This window comes from Nymphaea colorata, chromosome 6 (genome assembly GCF_008831285.2).
Source record: "Nymphaea colorata isolate Beijing-Zhang1983 chromosome 6, ASM883128v2, whole genome shotgun sequence".
NCBI classification, from domain to species: domain Eukaryota; kingdom Viridiplantae; phylum Streptophyta; class Magnoliopsida; order Nymphaeales; family Nymphaeaceae; genus Nymphaea; species Nymphaea colorata.
This window is the reverse complement of record NC_045143.1, coordinates 2461656-2480405: the sequence shown is the minus strand read 5'-3', so window position 1 is coordinate 2480405 and position 18750 is coordinate 2461656. Positions and strand designations below refer to the sequence as shown.

Below are 18750 nucleotides of genomic sequence, written 5' to 3'. Positions count from 1 at the left end.
TAAGGCCCTATCTTCATAGGTCCATCTCTCTCTCTCCCGCGGCAAAGTGATACACGGCTCCTGATCACTCCCATGGTAGGCCCACTCTCTCTCTCTCTCTCTATAGATGGAAGGGTCAGTAAACATACGTACTCAAAGCGCGTATGAGAATAATACAATACAACCCTAAAATCTCCGTCCGTCTTTAATTCTGCTCTCTTTCTTTTCAATATCAAAAACATTTTTTCATACCTCACTTTCCCTGACCTTCCAAACCACCACCGACTCTTTTCTTACCGGAACAGAAAAAGTGCCGGCAAGATGGCCTGGGTGAATATATATATATATGAAGAGAGAGAGCGAGAGGACGCCAAGCAAAAAAAACCCTCCCTCCCTCCCCCTCTCTCCCTCCGCTGGAAAAAAAAAAAGGAAAAATAAAAGATCAGGAGGGAGGAGAACGAAGACCGGGAGAAGAAAAAGTTGCGTGATCATTCGGAGAGTGCCGATGAGTACAAAATAATAGAAGAGACGAATCTAAAAGATCTCTCGTCTTTTTTCTTTTCCTCAAATTTGGTTTTTTATATATAAAAAGCAATGATGATGATGAATCTCCGGTGAAAATCTTATGCGTTTTGGCGGTGAAAGGCCATCATTGGATCAAAAACCTTCGTGGCTTTTGCCGCGAAGATTGTAGCCTTTCCCTCCCCCACCCTTCTCATTTCTATTCTCATGCCTCTTTCTTCTGGCAACCTTCACTCGCGGTTAGTCTGCGTTAACGTCTGCCACTTACCCTCTTCCAAAGATTGTTGTCCGTAGATATAAGGCCATTGACATGGATTTCTGCTCCATTCTTAGCTGCATGTGCATGAGAGAGTGAGAGATTTGTTTCCTTTGATGAAGCGAATGAAGAGCAAGCACTTAGGACTTCGGAGCTTAGTTTGCCTTGAATTTGTACGTTGCATGTTAGCTCATGATCCTATACCATTTGGCTAAGAGAAATGTCTATTCATCCTCGATTATATCAATCATCACCTCATATCTCGGTTATATCGATCATGAAGTCTGTTAAGCCTTCTTTACAATTTCTTCCATTGAGTAAACAGATATTTGATATGAACTTTAATTTTAAATGCTTAGATTGTCAAATGGGCAATCAGTCAAATGGTGAGTTCACAATCTAACACTTTTCTTTTCTTTCATAATGAATCCATACGAAACAAATGCAATTCAATTTTACACACGAAAACAGGACCTGGTTCAGGACCATAAAAACAAGTGGAAAAAACCTGCTTTAGGTTATGCAAGGATGGAACAACCCATTCTTAGCGATATGGGACATCAACTCTACTCAACCCCGAAGTTGACCAAAGTTATCTAGTGCACTTCAACAAAAAATTTTTGGCTCGGCCACTTGTGGGTGCACATGAAGTTCGAACTAGTGACTGACTGTCTAATAGCCCTGGCTCTGCCCCACTGTGCCACAGCCACTCGAGACCTAAGCAGATACAGGTGATGCCCCCCAAGCTAACCTATCAACTAGAAACATCATGTTGTTTGGTGCAAGTGACCATCGGTTAAAATAAACCAGTTGGTACTGTGTGGACAACGTTTAGAAAGGGTTCCTTCTTCTCCGTAGGCTTTTTTTTGCACATGATTGATTCTGCTCGTTAGTTCATATTGAAAATGATAGAAAGCGATGGCGAATTTCAGAATCTCCTTTTCATCATGGAAAACATCGTAGGAAAATGTTCATATATAGAGAAAGAGATGTGTACCCAACAATACCATTCCCACTTCTTGGAAGCATGCGCCCTTCCTCTATGTGTGTGTGTGTGAACATGGAGAAACCCTAGGAACATGTAGGCTCCCTCTCTCACTCTCTCTCTCTCCCCTTCTGATCCAACGAAACTTTTCTGTTTGGTACATGAGAGAAAGAGATTTTCAACACCAATCAACATCTCTTTAAGTCAATACTCAATGGTCTCCGCGACCTGAATATGTGTGTGAATCCAACCAACCTTGGGTTCTCTTTACCGGACACACATGTAAGAGACAACTTTTCCCATCGAAAACCAATGTTGAGGCCTTTGACTGAGAAGATGCCGCTACATATATAACTTATAACTAGAGAATATGCTTCAGTTTTGGAAAATTATGTGGTAAGTAAAATCCAAACTATCACTATGGAGGCATTTGATAGCCTCCGATTTGAGATCGGAGGTGATTCGATATTATTGGGAATCATAAATACCTAGATTTTCGTTCAGACCCCCTCTCGTCTCATCTCAAATACGAGGTTTTGACCATAAATGAAGATCTCAAATCCCCTTTTTCACATAATCATAAAAATTCATTAATGTTTATTTACTCAGAAGGCCTCACATAAAATGTACCTTAGATTAGTGTGTGATTTGAGATCTGAAGCTATCAACACACCTTATACTTGGTGATATCTATATTCACTGTACCTTGTACCTCAAGCATGAAATAAGCTGAGTTCAATGCAACAGTTGGAGGAATGGTGACAGATGACTGCTTCAAAAGACAAATCTAAATCAGAAATTAAATGATAGCACTGGCACTGGAATACTTTGTTAGTATGAATCTGTTTTAATTTTTGAGGTATATTCATGAAACAAGCACCAAGTATCCCAACCACCAAACGACCCTTAGGTGCCAACAACAATGTAATTTGAATTAGTAATTTCATTGACGGCAGAAACTCGATGATGGTTGGTTAATGCATAGTTACTTCTCAATGGAAAGTTATGAGGAACTGAAAACTTGTACAAAATTAATTAAAGACGCCTAATTTTTGGTGGTATAACAAAAACATGCATGCTCAGGTTCAAATTGCTTTAAAACTTCTTAGTTATGTATAACAGAATGGAATTGAAGCATGTTTTTGGGAGTTCCTCAAAACTTGAGCATCTTTTTACAATTTTTTTACGGAAAAGAGTACATGAAGCTGTTATGAATTGAAGAAGGAAGAGATTTCAAAAATATTAAAACTGTATGGTCAATGAGATTTGGGCAGTGCTATCGACGCCAGCACGTACCGGTCTGTGTAGGCCAATTTGCTTCATACCGTTAAGTTGTACAGGAAGGGGCTAAAAATGGCCCTTCCAAATGTTAGCTCGTATCGGTCTCGTATTCACTAAATCCTTCTGTATTGCTCGTGCGGGTTTGTACTGATCGATATATTAATAAAGTAATACCTAAAAATAAATTTTATTAATTTGCTAGTTAATTTTATGGCTTGAGAGTTGATTTGGACTGGATATCCAACCTATCCATTCCGAAAAAGTCGGATATAAAAAAGCATATCAAGTGATATGCATAAATATCTAATCTGATTCAGATTATGATCAGATTTAGTTTTTAAATAAATATCTTATCTTATATCTGATACTCTTACACTTCAAAATTTGATCAAATTCGGTTCAACATCCGAATTTGAACTCAGATATGAATGTAAAAATCAGATTCATATTCGATTTGGATTGTAAAATCAGACTTCATATTCAAATTCAGATTTGACCAAATATGTAAATATCTGAAAAAACAGGTTATCCTATCCAAATCCATTCGGTTGACATCTCTAGATAGAAGGGGCCTATGTGCATGTCTTTTCCAAGACTGCAAGGGGGGAATAAAATGGTTTTCCTAAGTATAAACTATGTCTTCATAATTGCATGTCTAAGTGAAATTATGAATAAATTCATCATCTTAATTGATTATCAAGGTGTTTAATTCTGGAACCAACTAAAGTGTGAAAAAGAAAGAAGGATGAAGATGATGAACAAAGAAATTAACGTGGTTCGAAAGAAAAATTCCTATTCCATGACTCAGTCATCAATTTCATGATGATCTTACTCCCTTAACACAATATTTATACATTGCTATGTCTGATTCAAATTTGAATCAATTTATATGGGCATACAATCTGTTTCTTTGAATTTCTCATTTGGTTTTAAATAGGTGAAACCGACATTCTCCGAAAATCTTTCAGCATTGTGAAGAGGCATTTTTGTTGCTCGTCCAATTGGCTTTGTTTCTATATTTGTTGCTCTTAATTGGCTGGAATTCTAATTCATTGTTGGAGCCTTATCAAGATGTGTTTTAGTCTTTTGGCTCTCGTGGTTGAATTGATTTCCTGCCATATTAGTTACACCTGATTTTCTGGAGTTATGATCCACGCCTGATTTCCTGGAGTTATGGTCTGTTGAAGCTGCACCTGATTTTCTGGACTGAGCTGGTGCGTTATCATCCCCCCTCAACCGAAGGGAAGGTAGCATACGCAAGCCAAGATGCTGAATGAGAAAGGTGAGTCGTTGTTGAGACAATGGTTTGGTAAAAAGATATGCAAGCTGACCTTCAGTTGTGATGAATTGAGTATTCATATTTCCTAGTGTGACTTGTTCACGAACAAAGTGATAATCGAGTTCCAAATGTTTCATACATGAATGAAAGATTGGCTTGATAGAGCTATGTAGTACTGAAATGTTGTCATTCAATAGAATAGGAGCTTTGGAGAGGTAGATGCCGAGATCTTGTAAAATAAAGGTAAACCATTCAATTTCAGTAGCAGCTCCAGCGAGGGTTCTGTATTCAACTTCATAGGACGAGCGAGCAACAGTCAGTTGTTTCTTAGATTTCCATGATATACAATTTGGACCAAGAAATGTGCAGTATTCTGAAGTCGATCAACATGTATTTGGACAGCCCACCCAGTCTGCATCAGAGTACGCTCAGAGAGTCAAATCTTGGGCTTTATAGAACTGGATACCATATTGAGATGTGCCTCGAACATATCATATAATGCGTTTTAAGATTTGAAAATGCTTCATCGCTGAGGCATGCATGAATTGACATGTAAAATTTACTGCATATGAGAGATCTAGTCGCGTAAGGGTCAAGTATTGAAGTGCCCCTGCAAGACTTCGATATGGGGTAGCATTGGAATAAGGTGGATCAATTTCCTCAAGAGATTTGGAACCAGCAGTAATAGGTGTGCTCACGGTTTTACATTGCTGCATTTGTGGTCTAGAGATAGAATCTTAGCATATTTATACTGATCCATAAACAAGCCATTGGAAGTCCTTGCAACTTGAATTCTCAAGAAATAATTTAGATCACCTAGATCATTCATAGTAAATTGTTGTCTAACGGTGACGAGGAAGGACATTATAAATGAATGTGAATTTCCTGTAAAAATGATATCATCAACATACAGTAATAGAATAGCATAAGATTTTTCTTGTCTGCGAATAAAGAGAGATGGATCGGTGACACTGGAAACAAAGTCCATAGAGAATATGAATTGAGTAAATCTGTTATACCATGCTCGAGGTGCTTGTTTCAATCCATAAAGAGCTCGATTTAACCTACAAACATGATTAGGCTTGGACAGATCTTTAAATTCAGGAGGTTGCTCAATATAAACTAGCTCACGAAGATGCCAATTAAGAAATGCATTTTGACATAAAATTACTTTAGAGGCCAATTAAATGCGAGGGCAAGACTAAAAACAATTCTCATAGTAGCAAATTTTACCACGAGTGAGAAAGCTTCCAAGAAGTCCAGACCTTGAACTTGATTATATCCTTGTGCGCACTTTGAGCCTTTCAAGCTGCCCATATCCTTTGAGTTTAGTTTTGAAGACTCAATGGCTCCCGATCACATGCATGTTTGGTGTACGAGGCACGAGATCCCAAGTATGATTTTCCTGTATTTCTTCATTCATAGCTCTGATACCATGAAAAAAAAGAAGGATGAAGATGATGAACAAAGAAATTAACGTGGTTCGGAAGAAAAATTCCTACTTCACGACTCAGTCATCAATTTCATGATGATCTGGTTCCCTTAGCACAGTATTTATACATTTCTATGTTTGATTCAAATTTGAATCAGTTTCTATGGGTGTACAATCTGTTTTCTTGAATTTCTCCTTTGGTTTTGAATAGGAGAAACTGACATTCTCCTGAAATCTTTCACCATTGCTTAGAAGCGTTTTTGTTGCTCGTTGGATTGGCTTTGTTTTCATGTTTGTTGCTCTTAATTTACTGGCATTCTGTTGGAACCTTATCAAGATGAGTTTTAGTCTTTTGTCTTTGGTGGATGATTTGATTTCCTGCCACATTAGTTATGCCTGATTTCATGAAGTTATGATCCATGCCTGATTTTTTTGGAGTGAGCTGGTGCATTATCAAAATGATGGATCAATTATGGTAATGTATACATTCTCAAGATTGTCGGCGTTCCTTTGCCCGAGAAAAACTTGATTTTAACACGCTATTAATTTTTGTCATTTCTTCAAATGGTCGACTGATTTTGTACGTGCACTTTTTCTACTTTAGAGTTCCAAATTCATTTACTCATGCAGCTTCTAGATTTGATGAAAGCCAGTTTCTGTAATTAGTCTATGGAATTTGGTTCGTTTGTCGCCTCCAAATCTGCCAACCTTGCCGTATAGCCACATTGGTACACGAGAGAGAGAGAGAGAGAGAGAGAGATTCCGATCTTCAAAGACGGAAACCAGGAGAAAAAGATGGCTATTCAAAATTATGCAAGGGCCCAGAGGGGCCCCCTTTGTCCGCCTCCGAAATTGCCTTCCTGTGGACGGCCAGAATCTTGGTGCTTCGCCGGCAAATGTTGTTCACCGATCGCCTGCGTCATCCATACGCGAGAATGATGCCAACATGGTAATGAATATACAATGGGGAATAACTGCGTGGACTCAACCGCACTTACCTTCACCGTCTTTGGATCAGTCGTTGTTCGGGTCGCAGCGGCTCTTATCTTGATCTGCCCTAGCTAAGAGTCGGGGACCATTAATATTTCTTCTTTCTGGAACAAATGATTATAAAATGTGTCGATCCTTGAAGGTGATAATGGGTCTTCATATTCGTATTTGGGTCGTAGATTTTGATACTTTGCCATTGATCGATGACCTTGGCTTGGCGACTCTGGTTGCTGAGGAGAATATCACAAAGAGGAAATGTAGTACAAATTAATAGTGCATTCATAAGAACGCCAAAATGAGGGGTCGATAGGCGCCGTGAGATGGTCTGGATCTTGGGTGTGATACTGAAACACCATCTTGATCCATACATTGTTAGGGGCGTCCAGTCTGATTCATAAATCATGTCAAACGCTTCGGCCTCTTCGGAGTATCTTCCATTTACAAGGGACCTGCTGCCTGTAGCCATGCAGTGGCCCGAGCATCTGCGCCAAACCCCTCCGGGCTGAAAAACAGCTGGGTCATGGGCTGTTGTGCCTTGTTACTATCAGCCCTAGGCTATATTGTTTGTGAGACTTGTTCATATTGATTCTTTAACTACTTTGGTAACTTGGGCAGTAAATGTAGTACTCATTTAAGAATGATACATTATATCAGATCCATATATATCACGTCCCTTACCATAGGGTATATGAGTTTGGTGCCCACATAACAACCTCTACTTTTTCAATTTTAAATGAAGAATACTATTTATCACATTTAACTTGAAAGAGATGTAAAGAGAGAGAGAGAGAGAGAGAAAGGGAGTGGGCAATGGCATCATTTCTTTTTTGTCGCAATCTAAAAGGAGGGAGGGCACTGCCCCTCCCACAGTTAAATTCGTGCCACCATCTTTTGCTCGGCCCTACATTCACCATGCTTTTGAATATAAAAAGAAAGCTGTTGGTCGAGGCCTTCCCTTTCTCTCACTCAGATCGGGGTGGGAATTCTCCAGGTTTCATGTTAAAGTTGCATTCATACGGTCAACTCAAACTGTCAAGTTGGAGAAAAACTCAAACTGTCAAGTTGGAGAAAAAGAAAACCTCAACAAACAAGCTTTTAAAGTTTCAAAGGGCATAGCATAGCTGGACAAGAAATTACACCAAACTAAAAGTGCACTATTCGAAAGCATGACGGGACATTAAACCATGAAGGTAAGGAAAAAAGGAGTGCCCTTTATTACTAACAAAGCCTCTCTGCTCAATTGTAGTTTCTCTTATGATGCATAAAAAGTAAAGTTATTAGGCCTTTCAATAACGTTTTGACAGCTTTTCTTGTAAATAAGAAACTTATGGAAATGAGAATCCCCACGCAGAGATTATTCGGTTGACTTGCAATGGAGGGATATGCGGAGATACTCTGCGAAGTTCTCCTCATGGCGCAGTTATTCGTCCATCACTTTGTACATCGGGTTGCCTTTTTCCTGGGCGAGATTTTCATTAATTTATGGAGGCTTGCAGTTGTGGGGGCACATGGAGTCACAGAAGAAACAAGCAGAAGCAATTGAGAGGGAGGGGTAGCTTCTGCAGAAGCATTATCAGTCACCTCTATTATTCCCTTGGAATGATGACGATCCATCAGCACCTTTCCTCTCACCTTTTCATTGCCTAAGAATCTCTCAAGAATGTTTCCTCCATAGCCATGATATGACACCTCCCCCCCTCTCTCTCTTTCTTTTATATATACATATATATGAAAGCCGATGAAATCAGCCTTCTGCTTGTCCACAGGATTTATGAATGCATTAGTGTTTAATATAGAGTCTTTTATCAAGTATGCTGCTATAAAAGCAGTCAAATGCGATTCAAATGAGTTACTGACTGCCTACCAACTACTGCCCGAGTGGCGTGCAACCAACACCCCACCCCGAACTCTATCGTAAAGAGAGCAATAGTAGGATGTCTCCAATTCTACAGGTCTTATTTGGCCGCAAAAGTTGACTCAATACTCTAGCTTGAAGAACGTAATAGAAGTTCTTTACGTGTGAACTTTTTGATCCAGCGACAAAATGAATAATGAATCAGGATCAAGTTACACCCGTACAGACGTTACTTAGCAATTTAGGTCATTCACCAATATTAATAATGCCGTTGTACTCGTGATTGGTGAATGTATTGGCACCTCAGCCTATTGCTTGTGGAACCCAATTAATTGCTGGGTAACTCTCCAGTCCAAGAAAAAAAAAATGAAAGGAATCTGAATTATAATTTAGTGGATCTTGAGCTAATTGGATGCCAGGTGCTATTGTTATATAATTCAAACTGGCGTGCAGCATGCAACATAATATATCCAACCTGCCTGTTTGAGCTATGCCCGCGGAGCATGTCATTTATTATGTTTTAATTTGTCCCCTCAAGAAGAAAATTCTGGCTTTGCTCGTTGGAACATGTACATCAAAATGCCTAACTCTACGCATGTTTTGCTGCATGATTCAGTTGTGTGATGTGTCTATGTATGTAGGGGAAGGGTGAAGGTTTCAGCTCTCAACCGAAAGATAGAATGAAATACGCTTTCTACTCACTACCCAAATGACAGGGAGGGGCCTGCGGGGATGCAGGGGGCTCACGGACCGATAAGCTAAGCCCAGCCAATGGAAATGGACCGTGAACTATTAATTTATATCTTAGTAGTATCTCCCCTCACTTCAAGTATTGTCTTCGCCTTTTAACCAAAGCACTTCATCATCAATTGCAGTTCATGAACTACTTTTCAGACCAAGAGAACAACTTGAAAAGTTTTGACCAAATTTGCAGACTAAGCCCAAAGACGTTGCGTTTGGTTGGTCTTGCTAAAGCTTGAAGCCCGAGTTCAAGCAATGGCTTTCAGAACATTCCTTGCCAGACACTACAGGATCTGGCACTCGAACATAATGCTGCAGTGCCTTGTTTGTTCTACGTAAAATCTTGGTTGTCTTTACATTTTCCATGTTTAGGATGTGAGTGTTCTTCTCCGTCGAATATCTAACTGATCCAAACCCATACTTTGTTTTTTCTTTTCAAAATCTGAATTCAATTAAAACCAAGGTTGGATTTGATATTAGATAGCGAACATAATCACTATAAAAGGATCCAACCCGGTTCGTCTATAAAATGGATTTGGATAGCATTCGTTACTGGTTGGTTGTTTTAATATACTTTAATCGAACTGGGATCCAACCCTTTTACCTCCAATCCGGAGGTGGTAAATATGGTTTTAGATATGGATAGACGAAGTTCATTACTACATCTGACCAACCATATATGAGCTAATCGATTTCAGATTGATAAAGAAAAACAGCTACCAAACCCAAACTAATTACTTTATGGTTGGATTCGGATATCCATCAAAATTATCTATTCTTCGGATCCAGACGGAAAATCTAAAACTGAATATATCCGGCTAATCCGGTTGGCCTTCATCGTCCAGCTTGGACTAATCAAGCTGATCAAGAAATTGATCTTCAAGAGAATCACTATCAAGAACTCCACATCTCTACTCTCAATGATTCACATAGTTTCATGAAACAATTTGATTCTTTGGGTCTTGGGTACTAAATGTATATGCACAAGCCTGTCATTCGACTTATCAAATTTAGGATCTCTGATTTTACATGCGCCATAGATCATTTGTTCAAGTAAGCTAACTCCTTGGCACATTCAGGAAAACCTCATAAACGAATACTAAGGACAATATACTAGAATAATTGAATCCCATAAGTCAACAAATATCGTAACATTATTGGATCCGATACAAATAAGATGAACAGGTTAATCTAGATCTGAATCCAACTCAAATATGGATCTAAATAGTAGTCATATCCAAAAGTTAAATGGATAATGACACTCAAAATATGGATCCAAAATATAACTAACCATAAGAATTCAAAACGGCATCAATTTCCTTTTTGTTTTTTCCCCTTCTCTCTCTTTGTTGGATCTCTGGAAAATTTGTTGTGGGCTGATTTGACCCGAATGGAGCCAATGTTGAAAGACGAAAGGGTCTTTACAAAATGGTTTCGGGTGAAAGGATGGACCCGAATCCACTTCGACCTAAATATCTTAACCCATAAAACATCCCTCTCCCTCTCCCTCTCCCTCTCTGCTGTGACCCATCCACCTGAACGCATTTAAACTTCAGCTAAAAGGAGACTCGGAAAGAGGGGGAAGGGAGAGAGGTCCATCGTCTCTTCTGCCCTTAGGCTGCTCTCTTTCGCCTCCTGTTCTCGCATACAGCGTGAGTCGTTCTCTCCCTTCCAACAACCAACTCCTGAAAGTGATTTGTTTTTGTAAGCAACGACCTCAATTTCATGTTGGTCATGTCATACTTCCTTTCATGAAGTTCATGTCTTTCATTAGTGAACTACGGGGTACAACGAAGAGTGTGTGCAAATGTAGCTGAACTGCAAGTGAATTCACTATTCTGAATCAATTTAGATCTCTTAGGAGGCTGTTTTGGATGTACCCAGTTATCCAGAAAGTTGAGGCATGCGAAGATTTACATTTTTCTCCATATTGAAGTCCATAGCTTGCCCCATTTCCCTGTAAAGTGAAAGTTCTCGGCTTACCTCGTCTTCTTTTCCATCCGACGATGCATCCAAAAAGGCCTTCGGGACACTGAAACTTTTATCGTATTCCGCGCGGGAATTCTAGATTTCCTGCGTTTGTTATGCTGTCAAACCGCGACAAATGTTTGAATGCATGCGTTGTTTGAGAATATGTGTTGGAGCTATTCGACTGAAGCATGCACGCGAATGCCCATTGCTTAACCCCAGAAAACAATTGGTTTCAATTTTTTTTCCGAGATATTTGCCTAAAAGCATATGGGACTTTTTCGGTGTAATGAGGTGCTTATCATTTATACTTTTACATAATTTTCAACTGCTATTACCCTAGGACATTAGAGAAAAGGGGACTAGTCAAGAAGTCCTCGGTTGGTGTTTGCGGACAATGATTATGTTTGTTTCTACTGCTGATTACTGTACGCAGCATTATTGTTGTGTACGCTAATTTGAATAAAGAGGCAGAAAAGAGGGTTCCAAAGGTCCTAGAATGGTGCTTGTCTATGATAGACATATGCTTTTGTATTCTTGGATTTCTTATGGCGCATTGTCCAAATAGTAATTCTTTCTTACAGTTACTTGAATATATATAATTTTTTCAAACATCTTTCTTCTTGTTAATCCTGAACCTTTGATACCGTAGCAGCTTATTGCTTTGCAGGTGGCGCCATCTCATGGCTCGTCCAGTTCTGGCGGTGGAAAATAATAATTCACCAGGAGGTTCAGCAAGTGAGATTTAGCTGATAAGTTTTTCTGTTTCATTTGGTTTAGGTTGATATCATGGGTTGACTTCCTGGTTCACTTGGGTAAATATTTTTGTCACAAGTCATTTGTGTTTACCTTCCCAACTAATGAGGCCTCCAAAAGAATGCTATTTTGTAGCTAATGCACACAACATATGCCAGTATGAGGCTGTTGAAGATAATCATTCCTTTTGGCTCTAATGCTTGCTTCCAACCTGTGTCTTACCAAGGCACAGCCTAAGGGATGTTGGTAATCTTACGTCAGGGATATATGATTATGAACCATTTAGAGGTTGGAACTGATTATTAGACAAAGATTCATGGAAAAAATGGCAGATTTTCCTGTGTAAAAGGAAGTTTAACATGAAATATGTCAAAGATTCCATCATCATCGTTGCTGGTTCTTCTCCTCTATTTTTTTTACTTCTCTTCCAAAAACATACTGAACTTGCAACTTAGCGGCATGTACATTATTATTTTCTTTCATCTAGTTGAACTGTTGAACTTGCAATTGGTAGACACTCCATATGGATGCATGTATTTTCCTCTACTCTGTTTGGTTTTTGCTGGACTCCAGTCAACCACATCAACTTGTATTCTAAGCTGCAACATCAAAGAAAAAATGCTGATGCATATGGAGAATTGTGATACTTGGAACCTCTTCCATCTTCGTTATTAACATTCAATGGGAAATTCCTTTGGATGCTCATGAAGTCTGGTTGTCAAAGAGCTCAGTGCAGTTCACCTTATTCAAAATCTTTATCAGTAAACTGGGAAACCATGTAAATGTTCAGAAAAGAGGAGTTTTGAAGGACTTTTCTATAAGTTGGAATCATCCAAAGATGTCAAAAAAGGTTTTATGCTTTCTCAGTGTACAGTAGAACCCCTTTCCTGTCGTGACAAAAAAAGGTATATTTTACTGTGCAGATCTACTCCAAGGAAAAAAACTTGACTGTTGTTCTGAGCAAATGAATTCCAAGGCCTTAGTAACAGCAAAGCATGAGAGACCATTCGACTTCCTTCAGGCATTCTATGGTAAGCTCTATAATTGCAACAACTGCATATTACAACCTTCCTTTGAAACTGAAAGTTTTTGGTGGTGTTGGTAAATTTTTATGATGTTTGGCATTCATCTTTGTATGAATGGTTTCTGTTTCTTAGTGGAACTCATAAAAAATACATTTTTAAGAGTGGTGAATGTTTTTGTATACTTGCAGAGGGTGTCATAGCAGGGGGTACTGCTGGTGTGGTGGTTGAAGCTGCTCTTTACCCCATTGATACAATCAAGACTAGGCTGCAGGCAAGATCATATTGAAGAGGCTACATTTGATTTCATGTCTTGCAAATTGTTCCATTTCACAAGCAAACCTTTTGTCTATTAATATTCTTAAAGTAACAAAGTTTTATAATGCATGTGCCTGTGTAGATATAAAATGCCTTTATATAGCTGAAGTAGTAACTTCCTTGATTTCATTTTATTTTGTTTTTTTTGTTTTTTTTTTTGTTCTGGTGGGATCATTCCTAGGTCACAACATTGAACGGGCTCTTCTTATTCAACAGGCTGTTCGTGGTGGTGGCAAGATTATCTGGAAGGGCTTATATTCTGGATTAGCTGGCAATCTTGCTGGTGTATTGCCGTGAGTACCTCTTAGAAGCTGCAAGCAAGATTGTCATCAGCCAAGTGGATGACTGGATGCCTTAGACTTCTTATAAGCCTCCTAAAAAAATTAGAAATCAGTTCTTATCATATCCTTATCTGCAGTGTCTTGCATTTATAATGGACTTGTTAAAGAAAGTCACTGCTGCCATCCTGTTCACTAGAAAAGTTCTGCAAAATTAAGACTGTTGATCTACAGGTCTTCAATTTTTTGTTCACTTCGAAAGTTCAAGTGTAAATGTTCCTTTCATTTGGAATTCTGTATCTTTCTTGATCTTCTTTTATGTGCAGGGCTTCTGCTATTTTTGTAGGTATATATGAACCTGCAAAGCAAAAATTGTTGAAAATCCTTCCTGACAACCTTAGTGCATTTGCACATCTGGTAAGGCTTTATGTCCTGCACAATAATTAAGATTTGTGGTTTGAAAATGAGGGATCTGTGCATTCTGAGCTTAAACTGCTGGAACCTAAATTAATGAAATTATCATCATATCTACTTGATAGTGACCTTCATTCTTGGGTTTCTTTATTCAGTACCAATTTGCACTTATTCCCCTGTTCTCCAGTCATAGATCATAAGATTTCTGCTTTGTGTTTTTGCACATTTCCTTTTGCACCTGGAGTTTGTTGAATGTAATGTGCACAGTTAAATGGTGCTGAATCTGCTGTCTTCTTCAGTAACTCCATGCTGTCATGTTTTCTGGTCAGAAGACTTCTACTTTTCTTTTACCTCTCCTGTCTTTTCCATAAAAATTTTCTTGAATCTGATTTGCAGTTTTTACTTCCATTTAATAGTAATAATTTTCTAAATCAGTATTATTATATAGTGACTGGCAGTGATCTTTGACCATCAATCAGGGATTGTGCTTTTTCCTTTTTTGCCTTTTACTTTTACAGAATCTTCAGTTTGCCCAGCTTTATTCGCTGAATAGGCATTAGGCAAGCAAATTTTAACAAATTGATCCAAAAGTATCAAATTGCCATTGTTAAAAAAAATTAGATGCTACAAATGCACTTCAATCATATTTTATCACAATAACTTTTAGTTTCTACTGTTGTGTATCACTGTATTGTGTCACATGGATGTGGTTGCAGTTTAGATATGGGTGCAAAATAGTCATAAAGAACTTGGGAGTGGAGACTGCGTGTGTATGCATGCACTCATGCATGCGTGCATCTCTCAATATCAAAAGTGGAAAAAGTAGAAATTATACTTACCAAAGCAAGAAACGTAAATTGTTCATTACACTAAACTAATGTGTATTTGTAACTCATCAACACCAACTCCAGTCAAGAGCAAGTTTAACAAGCACAAATGTAGTTGACAGTTGGATTTGGTGAGCTGGATCAGCACAAGCATGCGGTGTGAGTACAGTATGGTCGTTGGCAACCCACAACCTCTTTAAATAGTCCCATCTTAGATAGACTGTCTTGGATCATGGTATTTATTCAAGAATGTGAGTCTTTTATTTCACCAACAATATGAGAACATGACGAGAAACTTTTTGAAAATGTAGTAATAGAGAGTGACTGTTATATGTATGAGGAGTCAAAAGTAGTTCTAGAATCACTTAGCACTACCAACCAGATCAGGTACTAGAAAGCGCTAATCTAGACTTATATGTGGTGGTGTTATTTCATTAAACCAAGAGAGAAACAATATGCAAGTGACACAGAGAAAACTCGTATTCCTTCTGCACTTAATGAGTGGGCTCTGCTGCAGTTTCTGTATGAACCACATCATGGCATTCTTCTTGTGTGTGGCCAATTTCCATCAAATGAAAACCTCATACTCGTCCAAAAGAAAAAACCTATGTCACATCCACTTAAGTGGATATCCTGGCCCCGTTATCTAGCAAGTGCAGCATGTTTTTAGTGTCAAAAACTCGAAATAAGCAGCAGGATTCAATTGTGCCATTAGTCACTATCTTGTACATGTTCAGAGACCTTGTCAGCGATACTATGCTATGTTGCTTCCCTTTCTGCTGTTGTAACAACAATAATATCACAGGTTTCTTCTTTTTCATTTACCTAGAATTTTGTTTGAATTTTGAACTAGACGGCTGGTGCACTTGGAGGTGCTGCTGCTTCTCTTGTTCGTGTCCCTACAGAGGTATAAAATTTACATTTTACTTATTGTTCTGAATGGAGCATCACTTATAAATATATTTACAGGTTGTTAAGCAGCGGATGCAAACTGGGCAATTTGCTTCTGCTCCTAATGCTGTTCGCCTTATCATTGCTAATGAGGGTGTTAGAGGACTTTATGCGGTTTGTCTTTGGGAACACCGTGTTTCAATTTGATTCTTGTCATGCTATATTCAAGTGCTTTGAGTTCATCAATTTCAAAATTCATTCTTTGTTTCTTCTAGAAATTGTAGGTCAATTAATTGAATCTTCTAGTTTTGTATCCTATTAACTAGAATAATCTCTTAATCATTTTTCTTTTGTAAAATTTTGTTTTAGATGTTCTTCTTTTTACTTGGCAGGGATACAGTTCCTTTCTCCTACGAGATTTGCCATTTGATGCTATCCAGTTCTGCATATATGAGCAACTCCGGATAGGTTACAAGCTAGCAGTAAGTGATGCGATTAACTCCTATCTTTTGTCTTGTAATAAACTATGTCACATGATGGTCGGTTTCCACCTTCTTTTGTAAAAAGAAAACACATGGTATGTCCTTATATGCATGTACTGACGCTTCATGGGCACAATCACATGGTCATCGGAATCTCCAACATCATGTTAATGTCTTCATTTATATTTCTTTGAAAACAATCTAGCCATCAACATATTTTCTTGGCCTGATAGTTTGTAACTTTGAAATAGAATTCCATGGTTTAGTTGTCTTTTAGTGGTAGCAGTTAGCAGCTCAGTTATGGAGAAGGTTCACTTCTTACCACTGTGCAGGCTCGGAGAGATTTAAGCGATCCAGAGAATGCTCTGATAGGTGCTTTTGCAGGTAGATTAGTATTGATTTTGGAAGGTCACAGCTTGGAGGACATTCTTAATCTTTCATCTCCTTAACTCGGTTATATGTTCGGTTTCTGCATTGACAGGTGCCTTCACTGGTGCAGTAACCACTCCCCTTGATGTTATAAAAACGAGACTGATGGTTCAGGTATATAACATCTGCCTCTCAGACTATATAAAATTGAATGGACTTGAATTGCTAAGGCTCTTGCTATGCGCAATTTCCAGGGTTCATCAAGCCAGTACAAAGGCATGATTGACTGCGTTCAGACTATAGTGAGGGAAGAAGGACCCTCTGCTCTCTTAAAGGTTTCTTAGTCTCTCTCTCTCTCTCTCTCTCTCTCTCTCTCTCTCTCTGTGAATCACTATGGCAATGTAACCATTTTCTGCTGATAGGGAATTGGGCCTAGAGTTCTATGGATTGGTATTGGCGGCTCAATATTCTTTGGCGTTTTGGAGAGGACAAAGATTCTTGTATCACATCAATCTGCCAAGAGTCAAAAAGAGAGAATCACAAAACATGAATAGTTGTTCAGAAATTCCATCTGATGTCACCTGTCATGCATTCTTTTCATTTTTCCACCTTATTCATCAGTGACCAGTTTTTCAGGAATTCCAACCCCCCCTCTTGTGCTGGTCCAACCAAAGGTTTCTGTTTTTAACGGTTTCTTTGGAGACGGCTCTTCTTATAGAAGCGAAACTGTTCGATTGGGGATGTCTAGTGTATTGATATAAACTGTTGAGTCGTCTTGATTGTGTCATTGCTAAAAGGCTTCCCCTCTACAATGATCTAGAGTTTTTCCTTTTGGTGCTACGTGATGTAATTGTCCCATGACATGCTAGAGATTCGACTTGATGCATAGTTGTCAAATTTAATAGAGGAATCCTTTAATTGGAGGTAACTGAGATCTGGCCCAGCATAATGGCACTGCTGTGCTTGCACTGAAATCTGGCTAAAAAATAATAGCACTGTGGGTTCTTGCACAGTAAAAATGTTCTTGGATACGGAAGAGTTCGTTGAACTACAAGAATGTGGTGGATACACATCTTTATGATGATCCTTTCTAAAGCTTATGACCAGGCAAATATTCAAAGGAGGAAGTGGGCTAGTCAGTTTTCCTGTTTTACATGGTACATGTTGCAATTTGTTAGTGTATGAACTGCCTGTTCAATTTACTATTAACTAATCTATTGAACTGCGCAATAGTTTAGGAGTTGCCAATTTGTTCAGAAACTTTTGCTGCCATTCTCTTGTTATGTTCAGATAAAACTTGCAGTTATGTAATAACAGGTAATGTCATAGTAAAATTCACATCAGAATTTGTGCACAACGAAAATATTGGTTTTGCTCTGACCCTCTTAGTTTGACGTGAACCGTCCCACGAAACACCGTTATCCAATCATGGCATCACCTAGTATAGCGTCATCCATTTTTGGGGCTAGTTGATTCTACAGATGAGTTGTTACATACTCCTTAGTGAATTGCAACTTCTATGATCATCTTCCTACTGTCTTAATCGGCCAACACCCTTTGTGGTATCTAGGCTAGCACGCGGTTAGGTACTGTACTGTAACCTTGCTTTCGGTTCGTCTGCATAGCCTGTTTTGCTTATCAAAATTGACCCACTTGGAGCTCTTGATTTTGGGATGTGCTCAACAAAGCAGCCATGCCATCCTACATGCATCCTATAGGGAATGTACGTCCTGAGAATAGCTATACATGCCTCTGAACTACAAGTCTTTTTTACTTTCTCCTAGGTTTTTAGTTTTTCCTAGTTCTTTTGCAGGATAACTCCAGCTGTCATTATCTGAAAGCGACTGATCATTTTCCTGTTCGCACAAAGTTGACTTGATCTAGGAACTGGTGCTTCACTACCGTGTGAGACGAGGACAGTCCCGTTTCTCAGTTGGAAATATATTCTCTGCCAGACAAAGCTGAGTTGGCAGAATAGAACTAACAAACATATCAAATTGAAAAGGCAGCTGCTCCACATTTAGCAGGCTTTAGACTATTAAGCATGTGAAATCAACAGAATCTGATCAAGAACAATAGCTTTTGTTGTCCACCAGACTTCAAAA

The 18750-nt window shown here is 38.7% G+C and overlaps 1 protein-coding gene across 3 annotated transcripts; it reads left to right on the top strand.

The window, feature by feature from the left end:
- Positions 1–10814: 10814 nt before the first annotated feature.
- LOC116256786 (S-adenosylmethionine carrier 1, chloroplastic/mitochondrial) lies at positions 10815–17573 on the top strand. 3 transcript variants are annotated; one of them, XM_031633268.2, is made up of 13 exons: positions 10815–10972; positions 11959–12026; positions 12968–13075; positions 13258–13340; positions 13601–13677; positions 13989–14079; positions 15757–15810; positions 15873–15968; positions 16187–16276; positions 16609–16660; positions 16758–16819; positions 16900–16980; positions 17068–17573. In XM_031633268.2, the coding sequence occupies exons 2-13, from the start codon at positions 11972–11974 to the stop codon at positions 17197–17199; spliced, it is 981 nt and encodes a 326-aa protein (XP_031489128.1). In that variant the 5' UTR covers positions 10815–10972; positions 11959–11971; the 3' UTR covers positions 17200–17573. The 3 variants fall into 3 exon arrangements, with proteins under 3 accessions (XP_031489128.1, XP_031489129.1, XP_031489130.1); XM_031633269.2 differs by having other exon boundaries at positions 10826–10972; positions 11944–12026; XM_031633270.2 differs by having other exon boundaries at positions 10882–11024; positions 11944–12026.
- Positions 17574–18750: the final 1177 nt, after the last annotated feature.